This window comes from Sorex araneus, chromosome 2 (assembly GCF_027595985.1).
Source record: "Sorex araneus isolate mSorAra2 chromosome 2, mSorAra2.pri, whole genome shotgun sequence".
NCBI lineage: Eukaryota > Metazoa > Chordata > Mammalia > Eulipotyphla > Soricidae > Sorex > Sorex araneus.
In genome coordinates, this window is record NC_073303.1 from 31,329,640 (window position 1) to 31,344,370 (window position 14,731).

At 59.7% G+C, this 14,731-nt stretch overlaps 1 protein-coding gene across 1 annotated transcript; it reads left to right on the forward strand.

Moving 5' to 3' along the window:
* Nucleotides 1-72: 72 nt before the first annotated feature.
* VARS1 (valyl-tRNA synthetase 1) lies at nt 73-14,637 on the forward strand. The gene is made up of 30 exons (XM_055126131.1): nt 73-317; nt 494-912; nt 2,253-2,387; nt 2,478-2,616; nt 2,780-2,904; nt 2,987-3,071; nt 3,266-3,366; nt 3,480-3,607; nt 8,483-8,647; nt 8,783-8,864; nt 9,199-9,318; nt 9,395-9,503; nt 9,598-9,692; nt 10,240-10,330; nt 10,470-10,594; nt 10,673-10,776; nt 10,860-11,018; nt 11,105-11,195; nt 11,291-11,396; nt 11,479-11,549; nt 11,628-11,753; nt 11,918-12,022; nt 12,109-12,177; nt 12,272-12,350; nt 12,460-12,587; nt 12,879-13,034; nt 13,125-13,331; nt 13,405-13,516; nt 13,612-13,937; nt 14,501-14,637. The coding sequence occupies exons 2-30, from the start codon at nt 526-528 to the stop codon at nt 14,567-14,569; spliced, it is 3,795 nt and encodes a 1,264-aa protein (XP_054982106.1). The 5' UTR covers nt 73-317; nt 494-525; the 3' UTR covers nt 14,570-14,637.
* Nucleotides 14,638-14,731: the final 94 nt, after the last annotated feature.

The window sequence follows — 14,731 nt, forward strand, 5'->3', positions numbered from 1 at the left end:
GACGGCGCCGGCCCGGGGCCCGGCGGGCTTGGGCGCCCCCGCGGGGGCGTTCCCCGAGGGCGCGGCGGCGGCGGCGCGGTCCCGGGAGCCCGGCGGGCGCGGCGCGGCGCGCACGGGCAGGCGGGGCGCGGCCGCCCGCGCCAGGACCCGGCCCGGAAACGCTCGCTGTCACAAAGGGGGAACACGTGGGCAGCCGCGGCCCGGTGGCCGGCGCAGGGAGCGAGGGTCGCCGGGAGAGCCATCCACCGCCCCTGCCTGCCTGACTCCTGCACCCCGGCCGCTCGGCCGGCGCCCGGCTCGGGCCGGACCTCCCTCCAGTACGTACCCGCGGCCCGAACCCGTGTTCTGCCGCCGCCGTTTACCCCGTCGGGGTGTCGCGATCGTCAGAAGCCCCCGCATCCCCGCCCCAGCACCAGGGTCTCGGCGCCGCTCCCAGTAGGACCCTCCCCCCCGCCCCGGGCCACTGAGGCTGCCCCTCTCTCTCTCTCCTTAGGTCTTTTCCACCTGGTTCGGACCCCCGTCACCATGTCCATCCTCTACGTGTCCCCTCACCCGGACGCCTTCCCCAGCCTGCGAGCGCTCATAGCTGCGCGCTATGGGGAGGCGGGCGAGGGGCCGGGCTGGGGTGGAGCCCACCCCCGCATCTGCCTCCAGCCGCCCCCCACCAGCCGGACTCCGTTCCCGCCTCCCCGCTTGCCGGCTCTGGAGCAAGGGCCGGGTGGACTGTGGGTGTGGGGGGCGACAGCCGTGGCCCAGCTGCTATGGCCAGCAGGCCTGGGGGGCCCTGGGGGCAGCCGGGCCGCAGTCCTCGTCCAGCAGTGGGTCAGTTATGCCGACACCGAACTCATCCCAGCTGCTTGCGGAGCGACGCTGCCCGCCTTGGGACTCCGAATGTCTGCCCAGGACCCCCAGGTGAGCGGGGAGACAGCACGAGGGGGAGATGTAGAAGGGAGCAAGAATTGGATGTCATTGGTGTGGGAAAAGGATTGATCAAATTCCAGATGGCCACCTGGTATGGTCACCTTGTGCATGCTTCTTAAACTCCCAGGCCCGGTGGTATGGAAACTTAAATTTTCTTGTTGAGATGAGTGGAGATGCAGGGCCTGGAGAAAGTACAGTGGTTAGGCCACATGCCTAGCATATGCCCGAATCCGTTCAATCCAGAGCACCATATGGGCCCGGAGCACTGCCAGCTTGTTGCAGGAGTGGCCCCCAGGTCCCCTGAGCACAAATTGGAAGGAAAGACAAACATATGCATAAATTCAGAATCATCTTGAGAAGATTTGAAGGATGTGTGCAGAGCATAATCTAGTTAGGGCCAGGGCCTTTACAAGCCTGAAAGCCGCATGTGTCCAAAGCTGATGAGAAAAGAGGTTGCTGGAAACTTAGGAAAAGTCTTCTGGGGGGATGAGGAGAAACAGGTAGTCCTGGAGAGATGACAGTGTCTGGAGATAAGGAAAAATGAAATGAGGAAGGACTGGGTCCAGGGGAAAGGAAGGATAATCCCTTCCACCCACTGTAATTCTAAGTCCTTCCCTATGGGGCTGTGCTTCAAGGCCCGTCTACACTGCCTCCTTGCAGCTGAGCACATGGAAGACATTTAGCATTTATGAATGAATGCATGAATGAAATATGGGACCCAGTCCCTCACTTGCTTCCTCATACCCTGATCACCCTACCTAAAATAAGACTCCCTTCTTCAGAATCCCCTGTCCCCTCAGTCTGGAGATGTTATAGCGCTTCCAGGGGAAAACGGCATTGTAGGTTTACAGCTCTATGACCAGGTCAGAGGCTCGGTCTGCTCCTATTGCCCCTTTATTCCTTAGGATGTGCCTGGCATGGAGAAGGTGCTTAAAATTATTTTTGGGAGCAGTTAGTACTTGCCTCTTATACACTGTATCCTCCTTCCTGCGCTTGATACATTGTACCTGACACATAGTAAATGTTCAGCGGCCTTCCCTCAGTTTTTTTGGTTTTGGTTTTGGGGCTACACCTGGCATGATCATCACCCTGGCAGGGCTTGGGTGACCATATGGGGTGCTGGGAATCAAACCCAGATCAGCTGCATACAAGGATAAGTGCTTTGCCCTCTGTACTACCCAGCCCCAGAATGGGAAGTTGTTGGGGTTTTTTTAATGATATTTTAGTGAAGAAAAAGCTGGCCTCAGGGATGAAGCGACAAAGGCCAAATGGCAGGGGGTTTGGGGACAGAGGGGCCCAAGCTGTGCCTCTTACCCTCTGGTTCTTGCTAGGCTGCGCTGGGGGCCCTGGGCCGGGCGCTGAGCCCTCTGGAAGAATGGCTTCGGACGCACACCTACTTGGCAGGGGAGGCCCCGACTCTGGCTGACCTGGCAGCTGTTACCGCCTTGCTTCTGCCTTTCAGATACGTGAGTCACCGGGGCCTCTGGAAGGAGGGCAGCTCCCCTCAGACTGCCGTAAGGTGACCAAGGGTAGTTCATACCTGTCCCCCATCCCAGGTCCTGGACCCCGCTGCCCGCCGCATCTGGGGTAATGTGACCCGCTGGTTTACCACGTGTGTCCAGCAGCCGGAATTTCGGGCCGTGCTGGGGGAAGTGGTTCTGTATGCCGGCACCAGGCCCGCCTCCCAGCCGGCAGGTGAGGAATCGGGGGTGTTCGTGCGGGACCTTATATAAACACTTCCTCTTGGGGATGGGCAGTCATGGGTCAGGGACTGGGGGACAGCTGCTAGCCTGTCAGAGCTGGTAGCACCCCTGCGAAGGGTCCCCAGCTGGCCCAGTCTGTATGTCTGTGTCTCCAGGCTCTGAGGTTCCTGCACCCCAAAAGACAGCTGCTCAACTCAAGAAAGAGGCAAAGAAGCGGGAGAAGCTAGAGAAATTCCAGAATAAGCAGAAGATCCAGCAGCAGCAGCCGCCTCCGGGGGAGGTGAGTGGCTCGGGGAAGCGGGGTGCAAGGTGGGGGCCCTGCTGGGCTGCCCCAGCCTGGGCTGACTTGCTCTTCCAAGCAGAAGAAACCAAAACCGGAGAAGAGGGAGAAGCGCGATCCTGGCGTCATTACCTATGACCTCCCAACTCCGCCTGGGGCAAAGAAAGGTACCAGGAAGGGGACGGCACCCCCAGTCTTCACCTCCACCCCCCTCTCGGCTAGTTTCACCCCTTCGTGCTCTGTCCTGTCCCCTGTGTCATCCTCCAGCCTCCCGGGGTGCAGCCTGACGTGAGTCCCCCACCCAGGACCCCCTTGGCCACCGTTCAGCTCCATCCTTAGCCATCCTATTCCCCTCTCGCAGATGTCAGTGGCGCCATGCCGGACTCCTACAGCCCACAGTACGTGGAGGCAGCCTGGTACCCCTGGTGGGAGCAGCAGGGCTTCTTCAAGCCAGAGTACGGGGTGAGTGGCCAGAAGGGCCTGCGGCAGGGCGGGGCTGAGGGCCGCAGGGCAGGCGCGGGCTGGCTGGGGTGACTCGAGAGGCCTTAGCATACACCATCCTTGTCCCCCAACAGCGATCCAGTGTGTCAGCGCCAAACCCCCGGGGCATCTTCATGATGTGCATCCCACCTCCCAACGTCACGGGCTCCCTGCACCTGGGCCACGCGCTCACCAACGCCATCCAGGACTCCCTGACCCGGTGGTGAGCTCTGAACTCCCCCTCTCCGCTCTCTGCTCTTGCTCCGTTCTCCCTGGACTGGGCACCCCTCCTGCCTGCCTCCTTGGCCCTCAGCTCTGCCCCCTGGGAGTGGTGGGTCCCATCTACTCATCTACTCCGCCTTCACTAGTCAGGCAATCAGCGTCCCCTTCTGAGATCTCCCTTCTTGTTACTAAAATTAACACTTTGAACTAAATATGAAATTTATGAATAAATTCTTCTTGTAAGAAATGAATGCCAGGGCCGGAGAGGTAGGTTGAGGTTACTTGCCTTGCACACTGTGACCTGGTTCCATCCCCAGCACTTCATATGGTCCCCCCTTAGTCACTGTCAGGAGTTGCTTCTGTCTGCCAACAGGTGTGCCCATCCCCCCCCAAGAAAAAAAGAAGGAAAAGAAAAAATTGAGGGGCTGGAACAATAGCACAGCGGGTATTCCCAGCATCCCATATGGTTCCCCGAGCACCCGCCAGGAATAATTCCTGAGTGCAAAGCCAGGAGTAACCCCTGTGCATCGCTGGGTGTGACCCAAAAAGAAAAAAAAATTCAGACCAGATAGATACACAGGAGTTAAGGATGTTTGCATGTGGCTGACGCAGGTTTGATTCCTGGCACTGCATATTGCCCTTGAGCACAGCCCGAGGTAGCCCCAGAGTACAGCTGGGTTTAGCCCAATACCTCTAAGCGCCTTAAAACAAACAAATGGAAAGCGCCCCTGCCCCTCGGATTTAGCACTATTACTTGGTTTATTTATTTTGTTTTACCTGGTGGGGACCGACCCGGGTTCGATTCCTCCATCCCTCTCGGAGAGCCCAGCAAACTACCAAGAGTATCCTGCCCGCACGGCAGAGCCTGGCAAGGTCCCCGTGGCATATTCATATGCCAAACACAGTAACAAGTCTCACAATGGAGATGTTACTGGTGCCCACTCGAGCAAATCAATGAACAACTGGACAGCAGTGCTACAGTGCTGCCTGGGGGGGGGCGGGCGGGCTCCCCAGATGTGTTCAGGGCCACTCCTAGTAACAGTCCCACAGTGTGGCGGATATCTGGTTTAGGTGGTTGAGCCCAGCTGTGCTGAGCTACCCCCGGCAATGCTTAGGGGCCATGTGGTTGCCAAATGCCTCATGCATGCAGGCGTGTGCTCTGACCCCAGACTGTCTCCTGTCTCTGCATTATCATCACTTTGATGTGGCTCTCTCCTGTTTATAATCATGCTCCTAGAGAAATATTTACATTTGGGTAGGGTTTTCTCCTACTGCTTAACCAAAAAGTCTCACACCAGACAATGCCCCTTTCTTCTTACTCTTTTTTTTTTTTTTTTTAACTTTGCAGTGCCTGCAGAGCAGGCACTCTGCCACAGCCGCATCCCCAAACCTTTTTACTCTGAGTCGTTTATCTTATCCTTATGTGCAGACTCTGTTTTCACTGCTTATTCCAGAGTGTGAAATGCAATACTATAATGGAGTCACTTTGTTTTTCTTTGTTGTTGTTCTTTTACTTAAGCCTGTCCCAGCAACTTTCTAATCTTTCTTTTGCTAATCTCCTGGGCCAAAAAAAAGTGCATTTGTTATTTCTGATAACAGACTAGCAAACCTGAGTTGGATTTATTTTAAAGGCTTGGTTTTATTTATTTTTTTATTATTGTTTTTTCTTTTGGGGCTATATCTACTGGGGCTCAGGCTCACTACGGGCTCTGTTCAGGGATCACTCCTGTCAGGGCTTGGGGGGCAATATGAGGTGCTGGAGATTGAGCCCAGATCCTCTACAGCATACAAGGCAAGTACCCTGTCCACTGTACTGTCTCTCTAGCCCCTGGTATAAATATTCAAATTAGCTAACTACAGATTTTGATAAGTATTTAAGGTGCAGAGATAGCACAGGATTAAGGCACAAAAATACCTGAGTGCAGAACCAGGAGTGACCCCTGTGCATCGCCAGGGGTAGGACGTTTGCCTTGCACACGGCGGGTTCGATTCCCAGCATCCCATATGGTCCCCTGAGCACTGCCAGGGATAATTCCTGAGTGCAGAGCCAAGAGTAACCCCAGTGCATCACCAGGTGTGACCCAAAAAACAACAACAAAAAAAGTAACATGAAATCTCTCCAATAATGGTATATTATACAAGTGAAGTAAAAAACAAAAATTAGTGTGAATATATATATTTTTTTCAGTAGAGAGCAGGGTATTTTTGTACAATATTTATAATATTTTGTGCCAAAGTATGTGAGCCTCAAGAGATGATTTTTAGTGAAATGGCTAGAGAGATAGCCTGCCTTTGCTCTTACCAACCTGTTCAATCCCCAGCCCCCACTAAGGTTTCCAGAGCCCACCAGGAATGATTTTTTCTTAGTGAAACAGTTATTTTTGCTGGGTGGGAACCAGACCTGGGTCGCCGCCCCCCTTTTTTTTTTTGCTTTTTGGGTCACACCCAATAGTGCACAGGGGTTACTCCTGGCTCTGCACTCAGGAATTATTCCTGGCGGTGCTCAGGGGACCATATGGGATACTGGGAATCAAACCCGGGTCAGCCGCATGCAAGGCAAATGCCCTCCCCGCTGTGCTATCGCTCCAGCCCCCTGGGCCGCCCTCTTGCAAGGGCAGGCACCGGCTCTTTGACTTCTCTCCATTTCTTATGCTTCACTAATAGCTTCATCTTTTTTTTTTTTTCTTTTTGGGTCACTCCTGGCTCTGTACTCAGGAATTCCTCCTGGTGCTTAGGGGACCATATGGAATGCCGGGGATCAAACCCGGGTCAGCAGCATGCAAGGCAGATGCCCTACCCTCAGCACTGTCACTCTGGCCCCACAGCTTCATCATAGAGTTCATGACATATGTTCTCATTAGGGGGCCAGAGAGATTGTCCAGTGATTTGATCCTCAGCCCTGTGTTGTGCCTGAGTAACCTAGAGCACAGGGCTGGGAGTAGCCAAGCACTCGGGGTGTGTGTCCCCCCCCAAAGAAAACAACCAGGCGTATAGATGTATTCCTGTTCATTGTGGCTTGTTCACCTTTCTGAGTGTCTTTATCTGCAAGCGGATAGGGTTGCTATAATCCCTGTCCCCAAGGAGATCTGAACATCGTGGGGATAAACAAGGCCTTCCAGTAATGAATCTCATAGTTTGATGAGTCACTGGAGATAATATGTGAAGGCAGCATTGTTTTTCTGTGGTAATTTTCTCTACCCTGCATTAACATGCCTAAGAGTTCTAAAAGATCACCAAAAATATTGATTTGTGTTTAGCGGGTATTTGTTTGTGTGTGGGGGGAGAGAGAGGGTACCACACCCAGTAGTAGTCAGGTCTTTTTCCTGGCGAAGCTCCGGGATGCAGGCACACCCCTAGCTGCCTACTGTCTCTCCACGCCCCTGTGTTTATTATGTCAGTTAGGATAAAGCCAAAGAGTAAATTGCATCCACTGCATCCAGAGTGTGGCAGTGGAGTCTCATTTATCTCATGATTAGTACCTCGAGGCAGCGCTAGTTTCCTGTCATTTTCTGCAAAGTGGTATCTCAGTAGGTTTATTGTTTTATTTTGGGGTCACACCCGGCAATGCTCAGGGGTTACTCCTGGTGGTACTCAAAGGACCATATGAGATGACAGGGATGGAAGCTGGGTCTGCCCGGTTCAAGGGAAATGCCCAACCTGCCGTACTGTCCACCTGCTGTACTATTGCTCCAGCCCTCACTTGTTTTTTTTTTTGTTGTGTTTTCTGGGTTTCTTTTTTGTTGTTGTTATTTTGGGCCACACCTGGCGGTGCTCAGGGCTCACTCCTGGCTCTGCACTCAGGGATCACTCCTGGGGGGGCTTGGGGAATCCTGTGTGGTGCCAGGGATCAAACCTGGGTCGGCCGTGCCAGGCAGTCTCATTAACTGCTGCGCTTGCTCCCCAGCCTTTTTTTTTTTTTTTGAGTCACACCCAGCAATGCACAGGGGTTACTCCTGGCTCATACACTCAGGAATTACTACTGGTGGTGCTCGGGGGACCATATGGGATTCTGGGAATCGAACCCAGGTCGGCCTCACGCAAGGCAAACGCCCTACCCACTGTGCTATTGCTCCAGCCTCCCTTTTGTTTTTCTAACCTGAAAGTTTTGCTGTTGGAAATTTTACTTTTGATGGTATCAGTTGAATATTCTCTTTGTCACTTGATCTTCTGTATCTTGTTACAGAAGAAAACTCACCGTAGTTTTTTGCTCAGAGTGAGTCCTTTGGTCTGTTGGGTTTTTTTTTTTGTGGGGCCAGACCAGGCTCAGGGGTTTCCTAGTTTCCTCGTTTCATGCTGGGGGTCCCAGCGTGTTCAAATGCACCCCAAGACTCCAGCATGCAAAGTGCCTACCCGCCCTTGCAGTTCTTCCCGTTCTTAGAATTCATTGTGATTATTGGGTGGTGGGGAGATTTTTCTAGCTAGTTGTTCCAACCAAATTTGTCGTTTGTCCTTTCTCAAGTGGTAGGAGTATCGTGTGTCTCTCGGGCCCCTTCGCTCTTGTACCAAATTGCCGTGGCCTTTCTTGCTCATCTTCCTCCCTGACAGTGAGTTTACAATCGGAAGTGAAGGGGCAGTGCAGCAGGTCAGGCGTTTGCCTCACAGGTGGCTGACCCGGGTTCAATCCCTGGCACCACAAGTGGTGCCCTAAGCCCTACTAGGGGTGATCCCTGAGCACTGAGCCAGAAATAAGCCCTGCGTACCACCAGGTGTGGGTCCAATCCCGAAAAATAAAACAGCCAGGATCAGGAAGTTCCCTTTCTGCCACCCTGTCTTTTTCTAGTTGCAGACCCCTTTCCGGAAGCCCCCCACCCCCCCCCCCGCCTCCCCCCATGCAGGCTCCACAGGGCTGCTCACGTACTCCTCCTACTCCCCGCAGGCACCGAATGCGTGGGGAGACCACCCTGTGGAACCCTGGTTGCGACCACGCAGGCATTGCCACGCAGGTGGTGGTGGAGAAGAAACTCTGGCGCGAGCAGCGCGTGAACCGGCACCAGCTGGGCCGAGAGGCGTTTCTGCGGGAGGTCTGGAAGTGGAAGGAAGAGTGAGTCGGCATCCCCTTACTCCTGCACAGGCCACAGGGGGCAGGTCCCAGGGCATGAGCGGTCCCCACCCTGCCTGTCAGACCTCCACCGCCTCACGCCCCGACACTGATGCCTTCCTGTCTGGGCGCCTATAGGAAAGGGGACCGCATCTACCACCAGCTGAAGAAGCTTGGCAGCTCGCTGGACTGGGGTCGAGCATGCTTCACCATGGACCCCGTGAGTAGGGGGGTCTCGGGCGGGGTCCAGTGCTCTGACCCGCCCATCGGAGGGGGCCGCGCTCACGGGAAGTGGGTGCCACTTCCCTCCTCATGAGGCCCGCTGGGGGGCCTGGAGCCCTGGAGTCTGAACTCCCAGGAGCCTGCCCTGGTCAGTCAGGGGTGGCCGCCGCCTGCCGTCTGCCACCGTCAGCCTGGTGTCCTGTCCTGCAGGGCCCCAGCTGCAGCCCCCCAGCTCCTCGGGGATTGTGTGTGCTGGGCGCGGGGTTCCGCACAGGCTGTGCCTCACCCCCCTGCCACCCCTCCTCACCCTCCCCTGTCTCTGACGCCCCCAGAAACTCTCAGCAGCCGTGACGGAGGCCTTTGTTCGGCTCCACGAGGAGGGCGTCATCTACCGCAGTACCCGCCTCGTCAACTGGTCCTGCACCCTCAACTCCGCCATCTCTGACATCGAGGTGCGCACCCCTGCCCGGCCTACCCGCCCCAGCCCCAGCCCCAGCCCATGGCCGCCTCTGATAGCCCGTCCCCCAGGTGGACAAAAAGGAGCTGACGGGGCGGACCCTGCTCTCCGTGCCTGGCTACAAGGACAAGGTGGAGTTCGGAGTCATCGTCTCCTTCTCCTACAAGGTCCAGGGATCCGGTAGGGCTGGGCCATCGGCCTCCTGGCTGGGGGAGGAGGGGGGCTCGGGGGGGATGCGGCTGGCACTCAGACCTCAGATCCCCTGTCACCCCAGACAGCGACGAGGAGGTGGTGGTGGCCACAACTCGGATTGAGACCATGCTGGGAGATGTGGCTGTAGCCGTGCACCCCAAAGACCCCAGATACCAGGTGCGCTGAGGGTCCCCGCACTGGAGAAAGGCGGCAGGCGGGGGAGTGGGCGGCGCTCCTTCCTGTGTGAGGCCTGGGTCCCGCCCTGGCCCCTCTGAAAGGAAAGGAAAATGGAGGGTGAGGACTTGTGTGTATCTGAGGATGGCTGGCCTGCCCCAGCTGAGAGGTCAGCACTGCATTAGCATCTTTGAACTCGATTCTGGCCTCCAAAAAGGAATTGGGGGGGGGGGGGGGCGGAGCGATAGTACAGTGGGTAGGGCATTGGCCTTGCACATAGCTGAGCCGAGTTCAATCCTTGGCATCCCATCTGGTCCCCCGAGCACCACCAGCAGTAATATTTGAGTGCAGAGTCAGCAGCAAACCCTGAGCATCGCTGGGTGTGACCCAAAAAGCAAAAAAAAAAAGGAATTGGGGTGCTGGGCGAGTCGGGTCCCAGCCAGGAGGGCGGGGCGCACCCTTTGCGTCCTGCAGCCTTTCTGTGTTGGTGGCCGAATGCTGCCACGTGCACTGCCCGCGCCCCAGCATGTGCTGTCTGCCTGTGTCCCAGCACCTGAAGGGGAAGCGCGTGGTCCACCCTTTCCTGTCGCGGAGCCTCCCCATCGTCTTCGATGACTTTGTGGACATGGAGTTCGGCACGGGTGAGCCTCTGCGGGGGAGGGTGGGGTGTGCTGGGGCCCGGAGCCTCATTGTGGGGCAGCATGGTTTGGGGGTTTGCGGAGGTGCATGTGGAAGGGGACCCCACTGAGTCCCTTGTGTCCTGGGTAACCCCCCCCCCAGGTGCGGTGAAGATCACTCCTGCGCACGACCAGAACGATTATGAGGTCGGCCAGCGGCACGGGCTGGAGGCCATCAGCATCATGGACGCCCGCGGGGCCCTGATCAATGTGCCCCCCCCATTCCTGGTGAGGTCCGGGGCACAGGGCCGGCTCTGGGGCGAGCAGGCAGGGCGCAGGGCAGCCTGACAGGCTTGTCTCCGCCAGGGCATGCCCAGGTTTGAGGCCAGGAAGGCGGTTCTGGCGGCGCTGAAGGAGCGGGGACTGTTCCGCGGCGTCGAGGACAACCCCATGGTGGTGCCCCTCTGCAAGTAAGGCGCGGGTGGACGGGGCGGCGGGAGAGCGAGGGCTCCTGGGTGCTCATCTCGGCCTCCCCGCTCCTGGGAACCCGCAGCCGCTCCAAGGACGTGGTGGAGCCCCTGCTGCGGCCGCAGTGGTACGTGCGCTGCGGGGAGATGGCCCAGGCCGCCAGCGCCGCCGTGACTCGCGGCGACCTCCGGATCCTGCCCGAGGCCCATCAGCGGACGTGGCATGCCTGGATGGACAATATCCGGTGCGTGGGACCACTCGGGGCGGCGGGGCACGGGCGCGGGCTGAGCTGGCACCGGCCCACCCTGACCGCCCGCACCACGCCCACAGGGACTGGTGTATCTCCCGGCAGCTGTGGTGGGGCCACCGCATCCCCGCCTACTTTGTCACCGTCCATGACCCGGCTGTGCCCCCAGGAGAGGTGAGAGGTCACCGCCGGGACCAGGGAGTTTGTTGGGCCCTGGGGTCGGATTTAGGCCAAGGTGCCCTCTCGGGGACTGACTCCACCCGTGGCAGGACCCTGACGGGCGCTACTGGGTGAGCGGGCGCAGCGAGGCTGAGGCCCGCGAGAAGGCAGCCAAGGAGTTCGGAGTGACCCCGGACAAGATCAGCCTCCAGCAAGGCAAGGCAGGGCTTGGGGCGGGGCGGGGGTGGGGGGGGGTGCTGAGCACCCTCTGACCTCTGACCTTTGGCGGCATCCGCAGATGAGGACGTGTTGGATACCTGGTTCTCCTCGGGTCTCTTTCCCTTCTCCATCTTGGGCTGGCCCAACCAGGTGAGCCATGGGGCCGACTGCGGGGACGGGCCATGTTGGGGGGGCCCCGGCTTCCGGCTCACCCCACTGTGCCCGCAGTCAGAAGACCTGAGCGTGTTCTACCCGGGGACGCTGCTGGAGACCGGCCACGACATCCTCTTCTTCTGGGTGGCCAGGATGGTCATGCTGGGCCTGCGGCTCACGGGCAGGCTGCCCTTCAGAGAGGTGCGACAGCCGGGCTGGGCCAGGGCTTATGGGGCCGCCAGTCCCTTGAGGACGGCAGGTGGGCGGGTCGGGGCCCTGCGGGGCCTGAGGTCCAGGGCGGGGCAGCGGGAAGCAAATGTGGCGGGGTCAAGGCTGGGGACAGGCCTCCCTTCCTGGCCTTGCAGGTCTACCTCCACGCCATCGTGCGAGACGCCCACGGCCGGAAGATGAGCAAGTCTCTGGGAAATGTCATTGATCCCCTGGACGTCATCCATGGGGTCTCCCTGCAGGTGGGGCAGGGGCTGGCCCGGGCCAGGAAGGGTTGTGGGGCCACGGCCACAGCCAGGGCCCCTGACCGCCCCCACCTCACCCTCAGGGCCTTCACGACCAGTTGGTGAACAGCAACCTGGATCCCAGCGAGGTGGAGCGGGCTAAAGAAGGACAGGTACGGACGGGGCGCGAGGTGGCCCCGCCCGGCCTGGGGTGTGGGCAGCGGGGCCGGGGCGCAGCTCAGAATGCCCCTGTGCCCCCCCCTGCAGAAGGCCGACTTCCCGGCGGGGATCCCCGAGTGTGGCACCGATGCCCTCCGCTTCGGACTCTGCGCTTACACGTCCCAGGGTATGGTCCCACCATCGGCTCTGCCCTCCGAGTCTGAGCTCCACCCCTGCCCCTCCCTGGCGGCGTGTGGGAGGGGTAGTTGGGGGGCTCACCCTTCACCTCCACCCAGGCCGAGACATCAACCTGGATGTGAACCGGATATTGGGATACCGTCACTTTTGCAACAAGCTCTGGAACGCCACCAAGTTTGCCCTCCGTGGCCTCGGGAAGGGCTTTGTGCCCTCACCTACCTCCAAGGTACCCTCCTGGGCACCCCAGTGGGCCGCACCCCGCCTTTTGCATCATGCACATCCCAGGCTGCCTCAGTCCTGACTCTTAGATTAGGAGACCAGCCTCTGCCCTCGGGAGCCTTCGTGTAGCTCAGGGACTGTCGTTCCCCAGAGATGGGCTGGGGGAGGGGGCACTGTCCCTTCTCCCCACCCTCAGTCCCCAGGAGTGCAGATTTGCTGCTGGTTCTTGCTCCTGTGGGGTTTTCTGTCCCCCCCTGGGCTTATGTGGCTCCCAGCTCACCTGTCCCCTTCCCTCAAGCCTGAAGGCCGTGAGAGCCTGGTGGACCGCTGGATCCGGAGCCGGCTGACGGAGGCCGTGCGGCTCAGCAACCAGGGTTTCCAGGCCTACGACTTCCCCGCGGTCACCACTGCCCAGTACAGCTTCTGGCTGTACGAGCTCTGTGATGTCTACCTGGTGAGGAGCGGGGGTGGCTCGGCCGGGACCGGAGCCCGCCTGCCCACTTCATCGCCCTGAGCCATGTGCCCTGACCCCCCTTCCCCCCAGGAGTGCCTGAAGCCTGTGCTGAATGGGGTGGACCAGGCGGCTGCCGACTGTGCCCGCCAGACCCTCTACACCTGCCTGGACGTCGGCCTGCGGCTGCTGTCCCCCTTCATGCCCTTCGTGACCGAGGAGCTCTTCCAGCGGCTGCCCCGGCGGACTTCACAGGCGCCCCCCAGCCTCTGTGTCACCGCGTACCCGGAGCCCTTGGAGGTAGGGCTGTGACCCACAGGGGGCTGCCCGTCGCCGGCTGCCCACCAGTCTCACCCCTGCCTCCTCCCCACAGTGCTGCTGGAAGGACCCTGAGGCGGAAGCCGCCATGGAGCTGGCCCTGAGCATCACCCGCGCCGTGCGCTCCCTGCGAGCCGACTACAACCTCACCCGCATCCGGCCCGACTGTGAGCCCCCGCCCCGCCGCCCGCCCGCCACCTGGCGTGGCCGCCCTGTCCCTTGTCTGCTGGGGACCAGCTTCACCGTCCTCCCTCCCCTGCAGGTTTCCTGGAAGTGGCCGACGAGGCCACCGGCGCTCTGGCCTCGGCAGTGTCCGGCTACGTGCAGGCCCTGGCCAGCGCGGGCGTGGTGGCCGTCCTGGCCCTGGGCGCTCCCGCCCCCCAGGGCTGCGCCGTGGCCGTGGCCTCTGACCGCTGCTCCGTGCACCTGCAGCTGCTGGGACTGGTGGACCCGGCCCGAGAGCTGGGCAAGCTGCAGGCCAAGCGCGGCGAGGCTCAGCGGCAGGCCTCGCGCCTACGGGAGCGCCGCGCCGCCGCCGGCTACCCCGTCAAGGTGCCGCTCGAGGTGCAGAAGGCAGACGAAGCCAAGGTGTGTTCGGGGCAGGCGTGTCGGCCCCCCAGCCTCCTCTGTCCGCCCGCTCAGGCCATCAGAGGGGAGCACAGAGTCCGGGGCCCCTGAGCAGGAGCTCTGAGTCGCCCGGCAGCTGGAGACGGGATGGGCTGGGACCGGGTGTCTGCCTCCTGCCAGCTCCTGAGGCTGCTCGGGTCGGTCCAGTCGGGATCATCCAGGGAGGAGAGCGGGGCGACCCTCATGGAGGCAGAAGGACTCCAGCGGGGCCAGAGCTGAGTTTTGCAGCTGAGTGAGGGCCGGCCCTGGGGTTCTCCGGGAGCTGGGGGCAGGCAGTGCGGAGCCCAGTTTATAGAGGAAGGCCTCGGGCCTAACCCTGTGTCTCCTGCCCAGCACCGGGGGCAGCTGCCAGACGCTCTGAGGCCCCGTGTCCTTAGAGACTGACGGGCAGGAGCGGGAGGCAGAGATGTCGGAAGAGAAGGGGGTACAGGCAGGGGCGCGTGGACCAGCTGCCGCGCGCACCCCAGCTCCCAGGGCTCCACCTTGTCACCGGGTCTCCTCACCCTCTGCCCCTCTGCCCCCAGCTCCAACAGACAGAAGCAGAGCTCAGGAAGGTGGACGAGGCTATCGCGCTGTTCCAGAAGATGCTGTGACATACCACTCCCACCCTCACAACCCCCATGGCCCACCAGGGGGGTGGCAGCAATAAAATATTTTGCCACAAAAACATCTTTTCTCTCTTTATGTGCGTGCTCTGGGGCTGGGGAGGGGTGCGTGGGGCCGGGCTCCCGAGTCCTCGGAGGGCACCGCTGGGC